Source organism: Oncorhynchus masou, chromosome 20 (assembly GCF_036934945.1).
Source record: "Oncorhynchus masou masou isolate Uvic2021 chromosome 20, UVic_Omas_1.1, whole genome shotgun sequence".
Lineage (NCBI taxonomy): Eukaryota > Metazoa > Chordata > Actinopteri > Salmoniformes > Salmonidae > Oncorhynchus > Oncorhynchus masou.
In genome coordinates, this window is record NC_088231.1 from 13,681,061 (window position 1) to 13,698,561 (window position 17,501).

A 17,501-nucleotide genomic window follows, 5' to 3' on the forward strand; every position below is an offset into this window, starting at 1 on the left:
AAACTAAGTTTACTATGACTACAACTACCATAATACCCTAAACAGAAAGGCTAAACATGGCAGGCTCCTCTGCAGGAATGACTGCACTGCTATGTAATATGAATAAACAAATTGCAATATTTTATCCAACGATTACTTACCAAAGGCACAATTGGTGTGTGATAAGGAGAATATGTATGTTTGTCTCCCGATGCCAGAGTCAAGCCCAAACAAAACCGAAAAGGTAGGTCCACGGAGTAAATGCTAACGTTAACTAGCTCGCACTGTTTGTGTATCGTGTGCTAGTTAGCGAGGACGACAGTCGCACATCATTCATAACCACATCCCCTTCCGTATTTAGACGTTGCAAACATTGCTGTTAGTTAAAAACCTGAATGCAGTTTATGTATAGCTAGTCGTCTGCATGATAGCCTCCTTTATAAATATGTAAATATTGTCCTTACCCCTCTCTGCCTTCAGAGCATCCTCACAGGTTGTCTAAAGTTGTGCTGATATGCCGCATTCAAAACAACTGGGAACTCATGACGTCAGTGATATTTAGGTCGGAAAGTCGGGGCTCTAGAAAGAGGCCCGAGTTTTTATTTTATTTTACCTTTATTTAAACAGGTAGGCTAGTTGAGAACAGGTTCTCATTTACAACTGCGACCTGGCTAAGATAAAGCAAAGCAGTGGGACACAAACAACAACAACCACATAGTTACACATGGAATAAACAAACATACAGTCAATAATACAATAGAAAAGTGTGCAATGGAGGTAGGAAATACATAGGCCATAGTGGCGAAATATTACAATATAGTAATTAAACACTGGAGTGATAGATGTGCAGAAGATGAGTGTGCAAGTAGAGATACTGGGGTGCAAAGGAGCAAAATAAATAACAGTATGGGGATGAGGTAGTTGGATGGGCTATTTACAGATGAGCTATGTACAGGTGCTGTGAGCTGCTCTGACAGCTGGTGCTTAAAGCTAGTGAGGGAGATATGAGTCTCCAGCTTCAGTGATTTTTGCAGTTCGTTCCAGTCATTGGCAGCAGAGAACTGGAAGGACAGGCGACCGAACGAGGAATTGGCTTTGGGGGTGACCAGTGAAATAGTTCAGAGTTGGATGACTGTTCATAACAAAAAAAAATTCTCCCAATCGGAGCTCGTTTTCCCCCAGTTCCCAGTTGTTTTGAACGCACTGAAGTCAGAGATTTCCAGAGTTCCCTGTTTTGAACGCGGAAATAAGTCAACCAACAGAACTGTCTAAATTGCTGCACTGTAATAATGACCCACATCTAAACTCCTATAACTGACAACCCTGGCAATTAGCTATTCATAAGTCAAGTCTATTTGTCAGTTCAGAAAATGAAATTGTGGAGTTGATATAGTGGCCTCCCATTTGTACGTGTTAATTTCTCTGACTGTGATTGTGTGCTTCTAGTGCTCCCCAGGAGCTGGTAGGTGTGGTGGGTCTGGAGATCCATGCTCAGATCCACTCCAACACCAAGCTGTTTTCTGGCTCCCAGGTCGGGTTCCAGGCTCCACCTAACTCCCTGGTGTCCTTCTTTGATGCCTCCTTACCTGGAACTCTACCTGTAAGTTATCATGCATCTGATGATAAACATGTCTCATGTCAATAAAGGCTGTTGGTCTATTCGTTGCGTAATACAGTTGTTGTCCATCATAACATAATCTGGTCTATGTAACCTAGCCTACAATATGTCAATGTACATAGTCATTTGACCAAGTAGGCCTAAGTTCCTTTCCTCTTCCTTCTCAGGTTCTGAACAGACGATGTGTGGAGGCTGCAGTGATGACAGGTTTGGCCCTTAACTGTACCATCAACAGGAAGTCTCTCTTTGACAGGAAGCACTACTTCTATGCTGACCTTCCTGTAAGTCAACCCGGACCCCATCTGTCCTCCAATCACAAACTATCATCAATCACATTTATTTCTAAAGCCCTTTTTAGGCTACATCTGCAGTTTTTACAAAGTTATTGAATACAGTAACCCGGCCTAAATCACAGAGGAGACAACTTCCTCCCCTATTAATAAGTAGCTCTCATCGGTCAAAGCCGCCATCTTTCCCCAAAATAACGTTCCCATTTTACTTCCTCCCTGTCCCTGAGCGAGGCTATCATTTAATAGTGACAAGTCTTGCTAAACTGGCAGAAAAGCTTATTGCCAGCGATATCTAGCCAAATGACAGCTTCTGTTTCCTGCAATCTGTTAGAAGTCAAGTCGCGGCCATGTGATATTCACCCTCACCTTGCTGCCAGGCGCTCCTGGGTAATTTTATGACTGACATTTTATGACCTTGACTTCAAGACATGTCATTGGAAGAGTCGAAGAGATTCAATAGCAATTGGCCAACAAAGCCTCCTAAAAAGTTTCATTTCACTTTGAAAAGATGGGCAGCCCTGGCTTAATGTGACCTATGTAGAAAGAAATGACCCTGACATTACTCTTGACGAGCAGATGATGAGAAATTGTGGACAGAGGAAAGGGTGAATTTGAATAATTTAAGTCCCTTAGCGGTATTATACCATAATGGGACTTTCCACTCTCAAGAAAATGACAAGACAGCTAGGAGATTTGTCTGTTACAGTGCAATCCATACCTTTCCTGTATTCGATGAGTGAAGAGTTTAAAAAGCTTCCCTAACTTTGTCCTAAGGTCAAGGTCATGTCTAATGACCAATAGAGTAGCTTGTGAGGGTTGTTTTGTGGGGTCTGGGAATGGATTGTGGGTCGTCGGGTTGTCAGTGCAGTTGTCTTAATGTTATGGTACGTCAATATCCTGTCAATTAAGAAATGAACTAGATGACACGATGGCCTAAGTCATTCTAGTTCTTTTGAATGGAAGCATATGATCAACACGAGGCCTGCCAAGCCTAGATTGTTAGAAGATTGAGTTGTCTTTCGAACCCAGCAGTCAGATTCATTGGTAATAATGTTATCGTGAGGCTCCAGCTGCATAATCCTTCCCCACAGCAGAGGTAGATTATTGATTTCAAAAGCGCCGACATGAATCCCAGGGGTGAAATCCCAGCAGGAAGCCGAAGGATTATTCCCAAATCCCACCTCATCTTGTTTCCCCGTTGTAGATTTTCGGTCCGCTTACTGAGTGTTGCATCACCTCTCTCTTTGGGTTACGTTAAAACATGCGCTGTTGAAACGATAGTGCCAGTTAAGATTTAAATGTTCACCGTGCCCACAAGTGGTACCAATGCTTATAAATATGTTTTTGCTTACCCTGTAGACAACACTTGGGTTTTACCAGGCCCGGGAAATAGACAGGGAACAGGGATGGAGAGTAAAAGGCCTGTGTTGCATAGTGAATCATGCTAATGTGTTAAATTCAGTTGGGAGTGATGTTCATGCTCTCTTCATGATATGTAGACAGAGAAAATAATAGCCATGATGAGTGAAGCATTAAGCAGCACATTCTCTATTAAATTATTTTACTAGCAGCCTATGGAAGTAGAGAGAACGAGGACATAAAAAGAACATGCATTTATTAAGAACACATATGTAGTTATTGCATTATTGATGTGTTCCATGAATCCATGATTTAATTTCACACAACGAACGCACTGCTGCTCATTACATGATTTATGATGCGCTTGCCTGACCAGCAGCAGGAATGAATTGAAGTGGCAGGCAGGTGTTCTGTTATAACAGCTCGCCTCTTCTTAATAACATGCACCAGCAGCTTCACACTAAGCTACTAGCGGATATGCATAATTCTACTTTTCTGGGGTGTTTTCTGTGCAGACGTTGTCTCTGACGACTATTTAATGACTCAAATGGATCTGTTTGTGGGGACGTGGATGTACAATAGGTAGGGCTAGTTGAATCAAGGGTTGTAGAGGGGAATAGGTTTGGTGCATCGAATCATGAATCCGTTGAAGTCGGCTTAGATTGGGCGAACGGAATCTGAAAACGACAAATAGCAGTCTAGTTGGAGAGAGAGCTCTCAGGTTTGGATTTACTGAACCGACTGAGTGCTTTAATACCAGACTGCTCATTAGGCTTTGGGGCTGGGGTGTGACTAGAAGGACCCAGAGGCTTCCAGTAGCAGTTTTATACCACCACTGGTCTGCATCCAACTTCAGCTGCCCTTCATTATACAAAGCACCAACACCTCTTCACTGATTATGCCGGGATTGCAAATGGTCCACCATTTTGGTGGGTGCTAAGCTAACTAACGTAGCCTGTGTGTGAACAGCAATGCATACAGTATGCAAACTAGGAGGCACTTGCGCTAATGAATTACATTTGCATTGACACTGACAGAGCTCTATGAGAGAATTGATTATTCTAGAAAGGGAGCAATCAGCATCTTTTAATGCTATAATCCAGTATTTATAGTACACCGCTGAGACAAAATGGAATGTCTCCTGTGGGCCATTATGCTTGTGCTTGTTGATCAGGTACAGTACAACACACAGATGGTTATGGCTAATTCACTTTTTTCTCTCCTTTTTTTGTGTTGCTCATATTTATTCATTCCCTTTCTTCTTCTTCGTCGGCATGCCAGTAAGTATGATGCATGTTTAGTCTTTCCTAGCGACGGTTGCCGTGGCAACGGGACATAGTGCTACCGTACTCACTTGTGGAATAGCGGCAGCCAGCACAGTGGCACTTCAGAATAAGAGAACAGATAAAATATTCATTCAGTTCGCTTTTGTGACTTTGAACCCCTCTCCTCGAAACAACAATAATATTCCAACCGCATAATAATGAGTTGGAGTAACCAGTTTTAGGGACCTATTATCCCCCCAAAGTAACTAACTAATGGCTGGATCTTAGCTCATGTTTAATGCATGGATTGCTATTTTGTTCATAACACTCTTGACCCCTTGAAATATTTAAGGTTATTTCCAAGTTAATTGTAATGGTAAATCGTTGATTATGCAGGCCAAGTTTATTTCGGAATTAACCCCATGTTTTCCTATTGTGTCTATAATATAAATGACTTAATTGTATTATATAGTGGATGTAATTAAATACCTAAGCCTGGTCCCAGATCTGTTTGCGAGGAGTCCTCTATAGGTAATACCTATAATCGTTGTCATGCCAAATGTCAAGTTTATACAGCATATGAGACCAGGCTATTACATACCTGATAAATGAGACATTTAGACTGCTGAAGCAAGCACATAGAATTGACCTTTTCTAGTTTCATGTGTTTCCTCCATCCAGGCGGGCTACCAGATCACCCAACAGAGGCTGCCCATCGCGGTGGACGGCACCCTGACCTACAGTCACCTGGGGGGCCGTAAGAGGAACGCGGTGGTCACCAAGAGTGTCAGGATCAAACAGATCCAGTTAGAGCAGGACAGTGGCAAGAGCCTCCACGATGACTACAGGAACCAGACCCTTATAGACCTCAACAGAGCAGGTAGGTGGAGTTTAGCTTCCCATCGGTGTACCTCAACAGAGCAGGTAGGTGGAGTTTAGCTTCCCATCGGTGTACCTCAACAGAGCAGGTAGGTGGAGTTTAGCTTCCCATCGGTGTACCTCAACAGAGCAAGTAGGTGGAGTTTAGCTTCCCATCGGTGTACCTCAACAGAGCAGGTAGTGGAGTTTAGGTGGTGTTCAACAGAGCAGGTAGGTGGAGTTTAGCTTCCCATCGGTGTACCTCAACAGAGCAGGAAGGTGGAGTTTAGCTTCCCATCGGTGTACCTCAACAGAGCAGGTAGGTGGAGTTTAGTTTAGCCTCCCAGAGCAAGTAGGTGGAGTTTAGCTTCCCATCGGTGTACCTCAACAGAGCAGGTAGGTGGAGTTTTCCCATCTTCCCAACAGAGCAAGTAGGTGGAGTTTAGCTTCCCATCGGTGTACCTCAACAGAGCAAGTAGGTGGAGTTTAGCTTCCCATCGGTGTACCTCAACAGAGCAGGTACCATAGAGTTCAAACACTCATAGACTCCAAGAGGAGTCTACCACAGAGCTCCAACTAGTATATACAGATCTAGATAGAACAGGGACTGGCTAGCCAAATCCTATGAAGGCATATGGGGAGTGTATGTAACATCTCTCTCTCCCTCCAGGTGTGGGTCTGATGGAGCTGGTGATGGAGCCAGACATGAGCTGTGGAGAGGAGGCAGCAGCAGCCGTCAGAGAGATGCAGCTCATACTGCAGGCTCTAGGGACCTGCCAGGGAAACATGGCTGGTGGGGAGGCCTGCATTGGACACACACACACACTCACTAACACACCAGGGAAACATGGCTGGTGGGGAGGCCTGCATTGGACACACACTCACTCACTAACACACCAGGGAAACATGGCTGGTGGGGAGGCCTGCATTGGGGACACACAATCACTAACACACCAGGGAAACATGGCTGGTGGGGAGGCCTGCATTGGACACACACACACACTCACTAACACACCAGGGAAACATGGCTGGTGGGGAGGCCTGCATTGAACGTTAGGTAAAATGTATATTAAATTATTAACCTATCATTATTAATGTTTTATTTACAATGTACTAATAAAACTAACGGTTTCTTTTTCTTTTCTTGTTTTTGGCAAAAAGTAAACATCCAGAGAGCCTCTGTATTGACAGCTGTCCCATACCTTCTCTCTTCCTATAGAGGACCAGCGGTCTCATACCTTCTCTCTTCCTATAGAGGACCAGCTGTATCATACCTTCTCTCTTCCTATAGAGGGCCAGGGTCTCAACATGGCTCTTGCTATAGTGGGCCAGCTGTCTCATACCTTCTCTCTTGCTATAAAGGACCAGCTGATCATACATCTTCCTATAGAGGGCCAGCTTTCTCATAGCTTCTCTCTTCCTATAGAGGGCCAGCTTTCTCCTACTTTCTCTCTTGCTATAGTGGGCCAGCTGTCTCATACCTTCTCTCTTGCTATAGAGGACCAGCTGTATCATACCTTCTCTCTACCTATAGAGGGACAGCTGTCTCATAGCTTCTCTCTTCCTATAGAGGGCCAGCTTTCTTATACCTTCTCTCTTCCTATAGAGGAACAGTTGTCTCATACCTTCTCTCTTCCTATAGAGGGAGAGCTGTCTCATACCTTCTCTCTTCCTATAGAGGGACAGCTGTCTCATACCTTCTCTCTTCCTATAGAGGGACAGCTGTCTCATACCTTCTCTCTTCCTATAGAGGGACAGCTGTCTCATACCTTCTCTTTCCTATAGAGGGACAGCTGTCTCATACCTTCTCTCTTCCTATAGAGGGACAGCTGTCTCATACCTTCTCTCTTCCTATAGAGGGACAGCTGTCTCATACCTTCTCTCTTCCTATAGAGGGCCAGCTGTCTCATACCTTCTCTCTTCCTATAGAGGGCCAGCTGTCTCATACCTTCTCTCTTCCTATAGAGGGACAGCTGTCTCATACCTTCTCTCTTCCTATAGAGGGCCAGCTGTCTCATACCTTCTCTCTTCCTATAGAGGGCCAGCTGTCTCATACCTTCTCTCTTCCTATAGAGGGACAGCTTTCTCATACCTCCTCTCTTCCTATAGAGGGACAGATGTCTCATACCTTCTCTCTTCCTATAGAGGGACAGCTGTCTCATACCTTCCTCTCTTCCTATAGAGGGCCAGCTGAGAGTGGATGCCAACGTGTCCGTCCACAGACCTGGGGATCCTTGGGGCATCAGGACTGAGGTCAAGAACATCAACAGTGCCCGCAACCTGGCCAGGGCCATAGGTGAGTGCTGCAGAGGGCTTTTTCACAATACTGAGCCAAACCAGAGGTGAAGCGAGAAGCTCCACTCGTGTCAATCTGTCCACACGAGAATGCGGCGATAAGTACACCAAGTGGGGACTGTTTTTGTATGGAGGTCTATGAGAGAGTGTCGGATCTGGTAAGAAAAAAAATGTGATAGCTAATTTTCTAAGTGAGGCTTATTTGACCTAATAGAATTTGCATAATGTTTAGGTTGTTACGAATGTACTGATATACACTACATGGCCAAAAGCATGTGGACACCTGCTCGTCGAACATCTCATTCCAAAATCATGGTCATTAATATGGTGTTGGTCCCTCCTTCTGCTGCTATAACAGGCTCCACCCTTCTGGGAAGGCTTTCCTCTAGATGTTGGAACATTGTTGTGGGGACTTGCTTCCATTCAGCCACAACAGCATTTGTGAGGTTGGCACTGATGTTAGGCGATTAGGCACAGTCGGCGTTCCAATTCATACCAAAGGTGTTTGATGAGGTTGAGGTCAGGGCTCTGTGCAAGCCATTCAAGTTCTTCCACACCGATCTCAACAAACCATTTCTGTATGGACCTCGCTTTGTGCACGGGGGCATTGTCATGCTGAAACAGGAAAGGGCCTTCCCCAAACTGTTGCCACAAAAGTGGAAGCACAGAATCGTCTATAACTAGAAGCATTAAGAATTCCCATAACTGGAACCGAGGGGCCTAGCCCGAACCATGCCCAGACCTAGCCCAGACCATTATTCCTCTTCCAACAAACTTGACAATTGGCACTATGCAATGGGGCAGGTTGCGTTCTCCTGGCATCCGCCAAACAGCTGCTCAGCCTGGAAACTCATTTGATGAAGTTCCTGAAGAAGTGTTATTGTGCTGAAGTTTCCAGAGGCAGTTTGGAACTTGGTAGTGAGTGTTACTACCGAGGACAGACGATTTATACGCTCTACAGCACTCGCCGGTCCCATTCTGTGAGTTTGTTTGGCCTACCACTTTGTGCCTGAGCCTTTGTTGCTCCTAGACATTTCCACGTCACAATAACAGCACTTACAGCTGACCGGGGCAGCTCTAGCAGGGCAGAATATTGACAAACTGACTTGTTGGAAAGTTGGCATCCTATGACAGTGCCACGTTGAAAATCACTGAGCTCTTCGGTAATTCCATTCTACTGCTAATGCTTGCTTGACTTGTGCTCAATTATATACACCTGTCAGCAACTGGTGTCCACTAATTTGAAGGGGTTTTCCACATACTTTAATTTTATATATATATAACAATTTTATATTGGAGTTCATTGAGTCTATTGTTCACACATGTATCTGCCTGCCTTTCCGCCTTTGCGACAACTACTCCCATTGTTAGGGCAGAGACAAGACCATCTCACCATTATATAGACTATATTATAGAGTATCTCTGACCAAACTGAGCAGAGCCAAACCAAGCTGTACTGAGCTGGCCTGGTTAAAGCCTTCACCATAGTTGCTGGAACCGTGCTGAAAAGGACCGTGTGAATAGACAATATCTGAGCCAGAACAGTTTGGTTCAGGTTGGCACAATAGTGTGTGAAGGGTATATCCTCATTGTCATTGGTGGAGGTTTAGTGGAGGTACTGAAGTGAAGCGGTCACGACCCAGTGGGTCTGGAATAGGCTAGTTGGATGAACACTCAGGGAAATATAGACACACACACACACAGACGGAGAGCATGGAATCCTTTTCATGGGCTGTCGTCTTTCTGAAACAGTCGTCTGACGGAGGGCTGTGTAATTATGCGTGCATTGCAAGTCAAACTGGGAGTCAAAGATTAGAGACACCATGAAGCACAAACACACAAACCGGCCTTATCTGTCTTCGCCTGTGTAAATGTTCTCTCAGACAACTCAGTGAAGTAATTGCCAAAACTTCCTCTTGTCTCAACTTCATATGTCTTTCTGTGATTTGTTCTTTCTGAGGTGTTTTATCCCTGAAGGCAGTCGTCACTCTCTCTGCCCACAGGAATCAGAGAAACAGGCTTTCTGTTGACAGGAACTGAAGATGGAAAGGCTTCTGAAGAGACGTTTAGTGTACAGGGATAGTTAACATGGACTAGAAAGCACGAGGCCTTTCATACCCACACAAACTCAGGAAGATATAGAATACAACTTTATTGACCATTTGTTTCAGTGAACAACTGAGCACACAGTTTGCATGCCTAACTTCGGCTAAATTGGCTTCTACAGAACAATAGATTTCCCATCAACACTAATTCCACTTCTACAGAGTTTCCCAGCAAACTTTTTTATTTTCTCTCCAACATACTGGAGACGGTGAAGAGTCATAGGGGCCATTGAAATTCTTCATCAGGAGCAGCAGGCCATTAACAGTTTGTGTGATACGAAGTGACTTGGCCGCTTTCATTATTTATCCCAAGAGTAGACTTCCATTTTAGCTTAGTGCAGAGAAGTGATAAAGAGTTTTTAAAAGTCAAAACTCCAGATAGTCGTTTGTCACAGAGAACTAATGTAGCAGCAGTTCGGAGACTTCAGGCATGGCCATGTGTCATGGCAGATGTTGGGAGGATCTAACACCGTGCCAGTTGGCTGGATGCTTGCTTCTGATCAGGCCTGGTGTGTGCGTGTGTATTTTCATCAACAGACTATGAGATCCAGAGACAGATGTTTGTCCTGAAGAGCGGCGGCACGGTGCAGAACGAGACACGGTCGTTTGATGGCAAGACTGGGTAAGAGGCTTATAGAACCAACCCTCGAACCAAGTCAAGCCGACAAGTCCCATTATGTTACAGTGAGAGTGTTTCTGGTAACATGTCAAAAATGTCTATTGACAGAGAATATGATGTTTCGCAGGATACCGTACAATGTACACACGATGCGTCTCTTTAGGGTTTTAATAATTATTTGGGTCAGATACCCCCCCCCCCATAATCAACTTGTTATGGCTGCAATCCCGTGAACGGGATAATTGTCATCAACAACCGCTGAATTGCAATGCGCCACATTCAATGAATATGATTAAAAATATTTATATTCATGAAATCACAAGTGCAATATAGGAAAACACAGCTTAGCCTTTTGTTAATCCACCTGTCATGTCAGATTTTGAAAATATGCTTTACAGCGAAAGCAATCCAAGCGTTTGTAAGTTTATCGATCGCTTGACAAAACATTATGTACACTTAGCATCAAGTAGCTTGGTCATGAAAATCAGAAAAGCAATCAAATTAATCGTTTACCTTTGATGATCTTCGGATGTTTTCACTCACGAGACTCTCAGTTACACAATAAATGTTCCTTTTGTTCCATAAAGATAATCTTTTATATCCAAAATACCTCTGTTTGTTTGGCGCGTTATGTTCAGAAATCCACAGGAAAGAGCGGTCACAATAACGCAGACAAATTCCAAATAATATCCGTAATGTCCACAGAAACATGTCAAACGTTTTTTATAATCAATCCTCAGGTTGTTTTTAAAATGTAAAATATATAATCAATATTATATCAACCACAAATGTCTTTATCAATAGGAGAGGGAAAGGCAATGGCAGCCCAAACTCTGTTGCGTGAGCAAAACTCATGCGACCACCTGACGCGATGTTATCTTTCTGGCTCATTTTTTCAAAATTAAAGCCTGAAACTATGTCTGAAGACTGTTGACACATTGAGGAAGCGATGGGAAAAGGAATCGGGTTGATATCCCTTTAAATGGAGCAAAGGGAGGCTATGGAACATGGAGTTTTCAAAATAGAAGCCACTTCCTGGTTTGATTTTCCTCAGGGTTTCGCCTGCAATATCAGTTCTGTTATACTCACATACAATATTTTGACAGTTTTGGAAACTTTAGAGTGTTTTCTATCCAATACTAATAATAATATGCATATATTAGCAACTGACACTGAGGAGCTGGCCGTTTACAATGGGCACCTTTTCATCCAAGCTACTCAATACTCCCCCTGCAGCCATAAGAAGTTAAACACGGTATTGCCATCTCCAGTGTGATATTTGATCTCAAGACATTCTCTCTTCTGAGGTTTAATTTGAAAATGTTTTAGTAACTAAGGATGATGAATGAGGCCACTTGGAGTCAGTCAGTGTCTGGTGTTGTGGATCAGCTTGCTAGCGAGGGTTGTAAAGCCCATGAAATGAGCTGCTCTTCACACAGCTGGGGCCTGCCTCTAATGCGCAAGTTAGCGTGTTTCGTCATGAATCTTGTTCTGGAGGCAGCTTTGCAAAGCGGTCAATAGCTGGCACAGCCACAAAGTCATAAAATCTGATTTTAAACCTAACCTTAACCACACTGCTAATATCCTGATGCCTAACACTAACCTTAAATGAAGAACAAAAAGCCCATTTTGACTTTGCAGCTGGCCTATCTAAGGGGAAATCGCTCAGTTCTGCCTCCAGGACAAGACTCATGACAATAAACGTCAACCTGCCTATAACACCATCGTGTGCGTGTGTGCGTGTGTGTGTGTGTGTGTGTGTGTGTGTGTGTGTGTGTGTGTGTGTGTGTGTGTGTGTGTGTGTGTGTGTGTGTGTGTGTGTGTGTGTGTGCTTGCACGCTGGGCCTGATGGAGTGTGTTTGACAGCAAAGCCCACAGCTCTGTCATGGTCCAGAAATACACAGAATGACTGGGGGCCCCTCACCTCACACCTGTGGCCCTCGCCCATAGTTACAGCCTCTTCAACATGAACAATCTGCCGTAGTAACTGTTGTAACGAGCGAAACACTATCCTTATACAGTACCTCAAAGCCTCAAAGAGGTGTCCCTCTGTTTTACAGTCACACCATTCCAATGAGAGACAAGGAGGGCCTTCAGGACTACAGGTGAGTACAACTTATATTCACTTCAGTATGTTCTAGTAGCACAGCCTCCAGCATGGTGTGTGGTATTATAGGATCACAGCTGTAGGGCCTGCATGGAGAGAAGAGGGGGAGCGAGACAGGTGGAGAGGAGAGAGGTCATCGTCACACAAGTGTATGTATGTGTGTGTGTAGAGGAGACCCTTTGTCTGACCGTGTGACACACAGGCCTACTACTGTTGTGTTGTGATTGTGTCGTCTAAGAGGCCTGCAGAGATACAGCCAGCACTCCGCTCTTATCTTTCTCTACTGCTGATAACAGCTCCCTCCAGCTCTATCTTCTCTTATCTCACTCCTGCCTCTCTTTCTCGCTCCCTCTCTCCTCTGTTGTCTTTAACTGTGTTCGCTCTGGGTGCTCCCTCTGTCACACATGCACTCCCACCTCTCCTCTCTCTTCTGTCTCACCTCGCTCTCTCCCTCCTCTCTTCTCTCTCCCACCTTTCGCTCTCCATCGTTCTCATCCCCCCCCCCCCCCTCCAGGTTCATGCCGGAGCCCAACCTGCCTCCTCTGATGGTGTACGAGGCGTGCTCTACAGCCCCCCCTGGTGTTGCCCCCAGCCAGATGGTGGTTCTGGAGGAGGTGAGGGAGAGGCTGCCGGAGCTGCCCAGCGTCAGGAGGCAGAGGCTGGTGGAGACCTACGGCATCCTCCCCGAACACAGCTTCACCCTGGTGGTGAGTGACTACTACAGTATGTAGACGTGCCTGTTAACGTCCAACTGAGCAAGTTAATTATAGTTGATGGTAGGTAGGTTTCTCACTCCATCTCTCTGGCTTTCATCTTCTGTCTTTCTGTCTCTCTCTCCCTCCCACTTTCTGGCACTCGTTTCTGCTCCCCCTCTCTCCCCCCCTTCCTTTATGTCTCCATTGTACTCTCTCCCTCACTGTCTCTCAATTTAATAACTACTTTAATAGTTACCCTGTCTGTGCTTCTGCCTCTGTCCAGCAAGGCGCAGTAGATTGTTGTATATACAGTATCATTGCGTGTGTTTCATTGGGCCTCCTGTTGTAGAATGAGGACGGGCTGATGGACTACTTTGAGGCCGTCGTCAGGGAGACCAAGGCTGGGCCGAGAAAGGTGATTGGCTGGGTGATGAACGAGCTGCAGGGCCTCCTCCATCAACAGAACCTGAGTGTCAGCCAGAGGTGAGACACTCAGTCGTCCTCATCCTCTGTGTCCTACTCCAGCCTCAGTCATTTTCTTTCTCCTCTCCACCTCATTCCTATCATTCTTCCTCTACATCCTTCATCTAGTTTCGCCCTCTTCTCTCCTCCCGAACTCCTATCATGTGTCTCTCCTCCCCTTCCTCCTCCTCCTCCTCTGTTCGACTCTTTTCAGTCTTGCGTTGACTTCAAACCTCATGTTGAAGATCCTATCTCAGGATCCAACATCTTGGCTAGACGGAGGCCTGAAATCATTTCCATACTGGAAGCATCATTTATGTGCATTTTCCCTGCGATGTTTCCTATCTATCTTCATGTTGATTCCTTCCGTTATTACTATGGTAGACAGTGAATGTGAATGGAGAATATATCTGGGTAATAAGCTGAGTGTTTTTATCCTACACTCCAGACTGTTCTAAGACTGATCAAACAGAGTAAAGTATGATGTGTTTTGTTTTATGTCTTTGTCTGAGAACTCATGGGTGTTTGTGTGCCTTTTGTTGTTTTGAAGAAAGTGAGAGTGGATGTTGACTGTGTGGATTCACGTGTTTGTTGTTTGTTTAGCCATATTTCCGTTCATAACTCAGTCAGTGTGTATGTGACTGTGCGTCTCTGGCTCAGTGTGTGTCTGACTCGGGGATTGGTGACAGCAGTGATGATCATGTGCCATGTAGGTGGCAATGGGCTGTCACAGAGAGAGATGGGGCCAAATGGCCTCTCATTATAAGCAGAGTGACTCCAGGGTAGATAGACACTGTCACACAGGAGAGGATAGACTGGGTCTAATGACATCTCCTGTGCCTTCTCTCTCTCATATCTCTCTCTCTTCCTTCTCTCTCTCTCGCTCGCTTGCTCTCTCTCATATCTGCCTCTCTCTCATATCTGTGTCTCTCACATATCTGTGTCTCTCTCATGTCTGTGTCTCTCATGTCTGTGTCTCTCTCATGTCTGTGTCTCTCTCATGTCTGTGTCTCATATCTGTCTCTCTCTCTCATATCTGTCTCTCTCGCTCCCTCGCTCAGTCTGATCTCTCCTCAAGCTCTAGCCCAGATACTGAATCTCCAGGAGAATGGACAAATCTCTTCTTCTATCGCCAAGCAGGTGAGAGATAACAAGATGGCATAACATCCTAAACATTTAATGCAAAGTCCATATGTGTTACTACACTGAGTGTATAAAATATTAACACTTTCCCTGACAGACTGGCCAGGTGAGTCCAGGTGAACTCTTTGATCCCTTATTGAGGTCACTTGTTAAATCCACTTCAATCAGTGTAGATGAAGGGGGAGACGGGTTAAATAAAGATTTTTAAGCCTTCAGAGGGTGAAAGGGCAAGACAATAGATTTAAGTGCCTTTGAACAGGGTATGGTAGTAGTTGACGGGCGCACTGGTTTGAGTGTGTCAAGAAGTGCAAAGCTGCTGGGTTTTTCACACTCAACCGTTTCCCATGTGTATCAAGAATGGTCCAGTAGCTACTACAACAATTGGACACCACAAAATTGGGGAGAAAAAGGGGTAAGCCCCCCCCCCACACACACAAATGACATCCAGCCAACTTGGCACAACTGTGGGAAGCGTTGGAGTCAACATCCAAGGAGCAGGTCAGATTTGTAGCTGTTCTGAGGGCAAAGGGGGGTGCAACTCAATATTAGGAAGGTGTCCTTAATGTTTTGTACCCTCGGCGTATATTATCATTTTAAATTGGGGTTTAACCTGAGTGTTTCATTGCTCCATACAGGTGTTCCAGGAGCTGTGGAAGACCCCAGGTAAAACGGCCCAGCAGATCGTCAAGGAGCAGGACCTGGGGATGGTCAACGACAGCACAGAGATCCACAGGATTTGCCAGAAGGTGGTGGACTCACACCCAGACCAGGTGCGGCCACCCTGGGCAAAAGCTGCCACAATGAGGGCAGGTAGTTTGCCCCTGGTGATGCGTTGGACAGACCACACCGCCCTCAAAAGAGCCCTGCGGTTAGGGGCGGTGCAGTTGCCGTACCAGGCGGTGATTCAGGCCGACAGCAATTGTGCATCTGTAAACGTTTGTGAGGGTCTTAGGGGCCAAGCCAAATTACTTCAGCCTCCTGAGATTGAAGAGGCGCTGTTGCATCTTCTTCACCACACTGTCTGTGTGGGTGGACCATTTCAGATTGTCAGTGATGTGTAAGCCTCCACTAAGTTTGTGTCTCCAGAAGTCCACGATCAGCTCCTTCATTGTTGTCATTAGGAGAGAGAGAGGTTATTTTCCTGGCACCACTCCACCAAGGCCCTCACCTCCTCCCTGTAGGCTGTCTCGTCATTGTTGGAAATCAGGCCTACTACTGTTGTGTTGTGATTGAGTTAGAGGTGTGCGTGGCCACGCAGTCATGGGTGAACAGGGAGTACAGGAGGGGGCTGAGCACACACCCTTGTGGGGCCCCGTGTTGAGGATCAGCGTGGAGGTGTTGCTTCCTACCGTCACCACCTGGGGGGCAGCCCGTCGAGAAATCCAGGACCCAGTTGCACAGGGCGGGGTTCAGACCCAGGTCCCTGAGCTTAATGAGGAGCTTGGAGTGTACAGGGTCATTGACTTTTTGCTAGTAGCCAGTCTTGATAGAATTCTGTTGATGATCAATAAACTAAATGCAAATGTAAGTATTTGTGACTTATGCTGCTGTTACTGTTCCTCCTACAGGTCCAAGCCATCCGCAGTGGGAACAAGAAGGTTCTGAACAAGCTCATGGGTCTGGTCCAGAAGGAGACGAAAGGCAGGGCTGACCCAGTCCTGGTACGGGCCATCCTGGAGCAGAAGACCTCCTGAGGACTAACTAACACTGTCTGTGGCCACCTTGACTGCCTCAACCTTGACATGCCTGGTGGAATATCAAACTGGTCCAAGAAGCATGATATCATTATGGCTTCATCATAGTTAATGTCCTCTGGTCAAGAGGATTATTGTTGCTAAATCAACTGTCTGTCATGTTGTCTTCTGTCTTCCGTAACCGCCTTTAAGTTGTTGCAGTTGTATTGTAGCTTTTATTTGTGTACATAAATATATTCTAATTCTCTTTGGAGTGTGCACACATATCCCCTCCCAAACACACACTTCATCTAAAACTGTCAAGGGAATGGGATGGCATACACATCCTCCTTGATAATCACACCATTCTGGAATCCCTTATCAGTTTGGAACACTCTGAACCCACCAATGGCGAACACAGCTAATAAAGGTATGGCCCATTACCAGGCAGTTTGGGAGTTGTCCCAGAAGTCATCTTTCTGCTTTTATCACTGTCCTCTGGCAGCACTGAAATTAATCAGGAGAGCAACAGAGGACTGAAGTACTATATGCAATGTATCTCCTGATACTCCCTCTAAAATGGATCGGATTAGGAATGATTTAGAGGTCAGTGTTCAGTCAGAGGAAAGAGAGGAAGTAGTCATGAGTAGTGAGCACCCCCTTGTGGCTGTCAAGTGAAGGAGATACATCTCTATCGTTTAGCCTTCTATGCTTGTCTATAGAGATAGGCATCTCTTACATTCAGTTGGCTTGAATATTGAGTTTTGTCAAATCACGCGGTAATTCAATACTGGTTGGCTGTGTGCATGTGACTTCAGTTTGGTAATGTAGGTAGTTGCCTCCCATTCATCCCCTTTGTTTCTATTGAATGCCGTATGCAGTGACCTATATAAGAAGTATTGTACATAACACAATTGGACTTCTTGATAAAAATAAAGAGGGTTTGTGGCTGGCTGCTGTTTCAGTGCCTGTGAAGAAGACCTAGTTTTGAACAGAAGCTGGGTCACTGGATGAAGCTGGGTCCTGATCTTGT

At 45.3% G+C, this 17,501-nt stretch overlaps 1 protein-coding gene across 1 annotated transcript; it reads left to right on the plus strand.

Moving 5' to 3' along the window:
• Positions 1–14: 14 nt before the first annotated feature.
• Positions 15–16,736, plus strand: LOC135506990 (glutamyl-tRNA(Gln) amidotransferase subunit B, mitochondrial-like). The gene is made up of 13 exons (XM_064926440.1): positions 15–223; positions 1,426–1,579; positions 1,765–1,878; positions 5,193–5,391; positions 6,040–6,162; positions 7,552–7,665; positions 10,307–10,391; positions 12,449–12,493; positions 13,010–13,202; positions 13,540–13,673; positions 14,714–14,792; positions 15,431–15,565; positions 16,364–16,736. Exons 1-13 carry the CDS (start codon positions 57–59, stop codon positions 16,487–16,489), a joined length of 1,668 nt encoding a protein of 555 aa, XP_064782512.1. The 5' UTR covers positions 15–56; the 3' UTR covers positions 16,490–16,736.
• Positions 16,737–17,501: the final 765 nt, after the last annotated feature.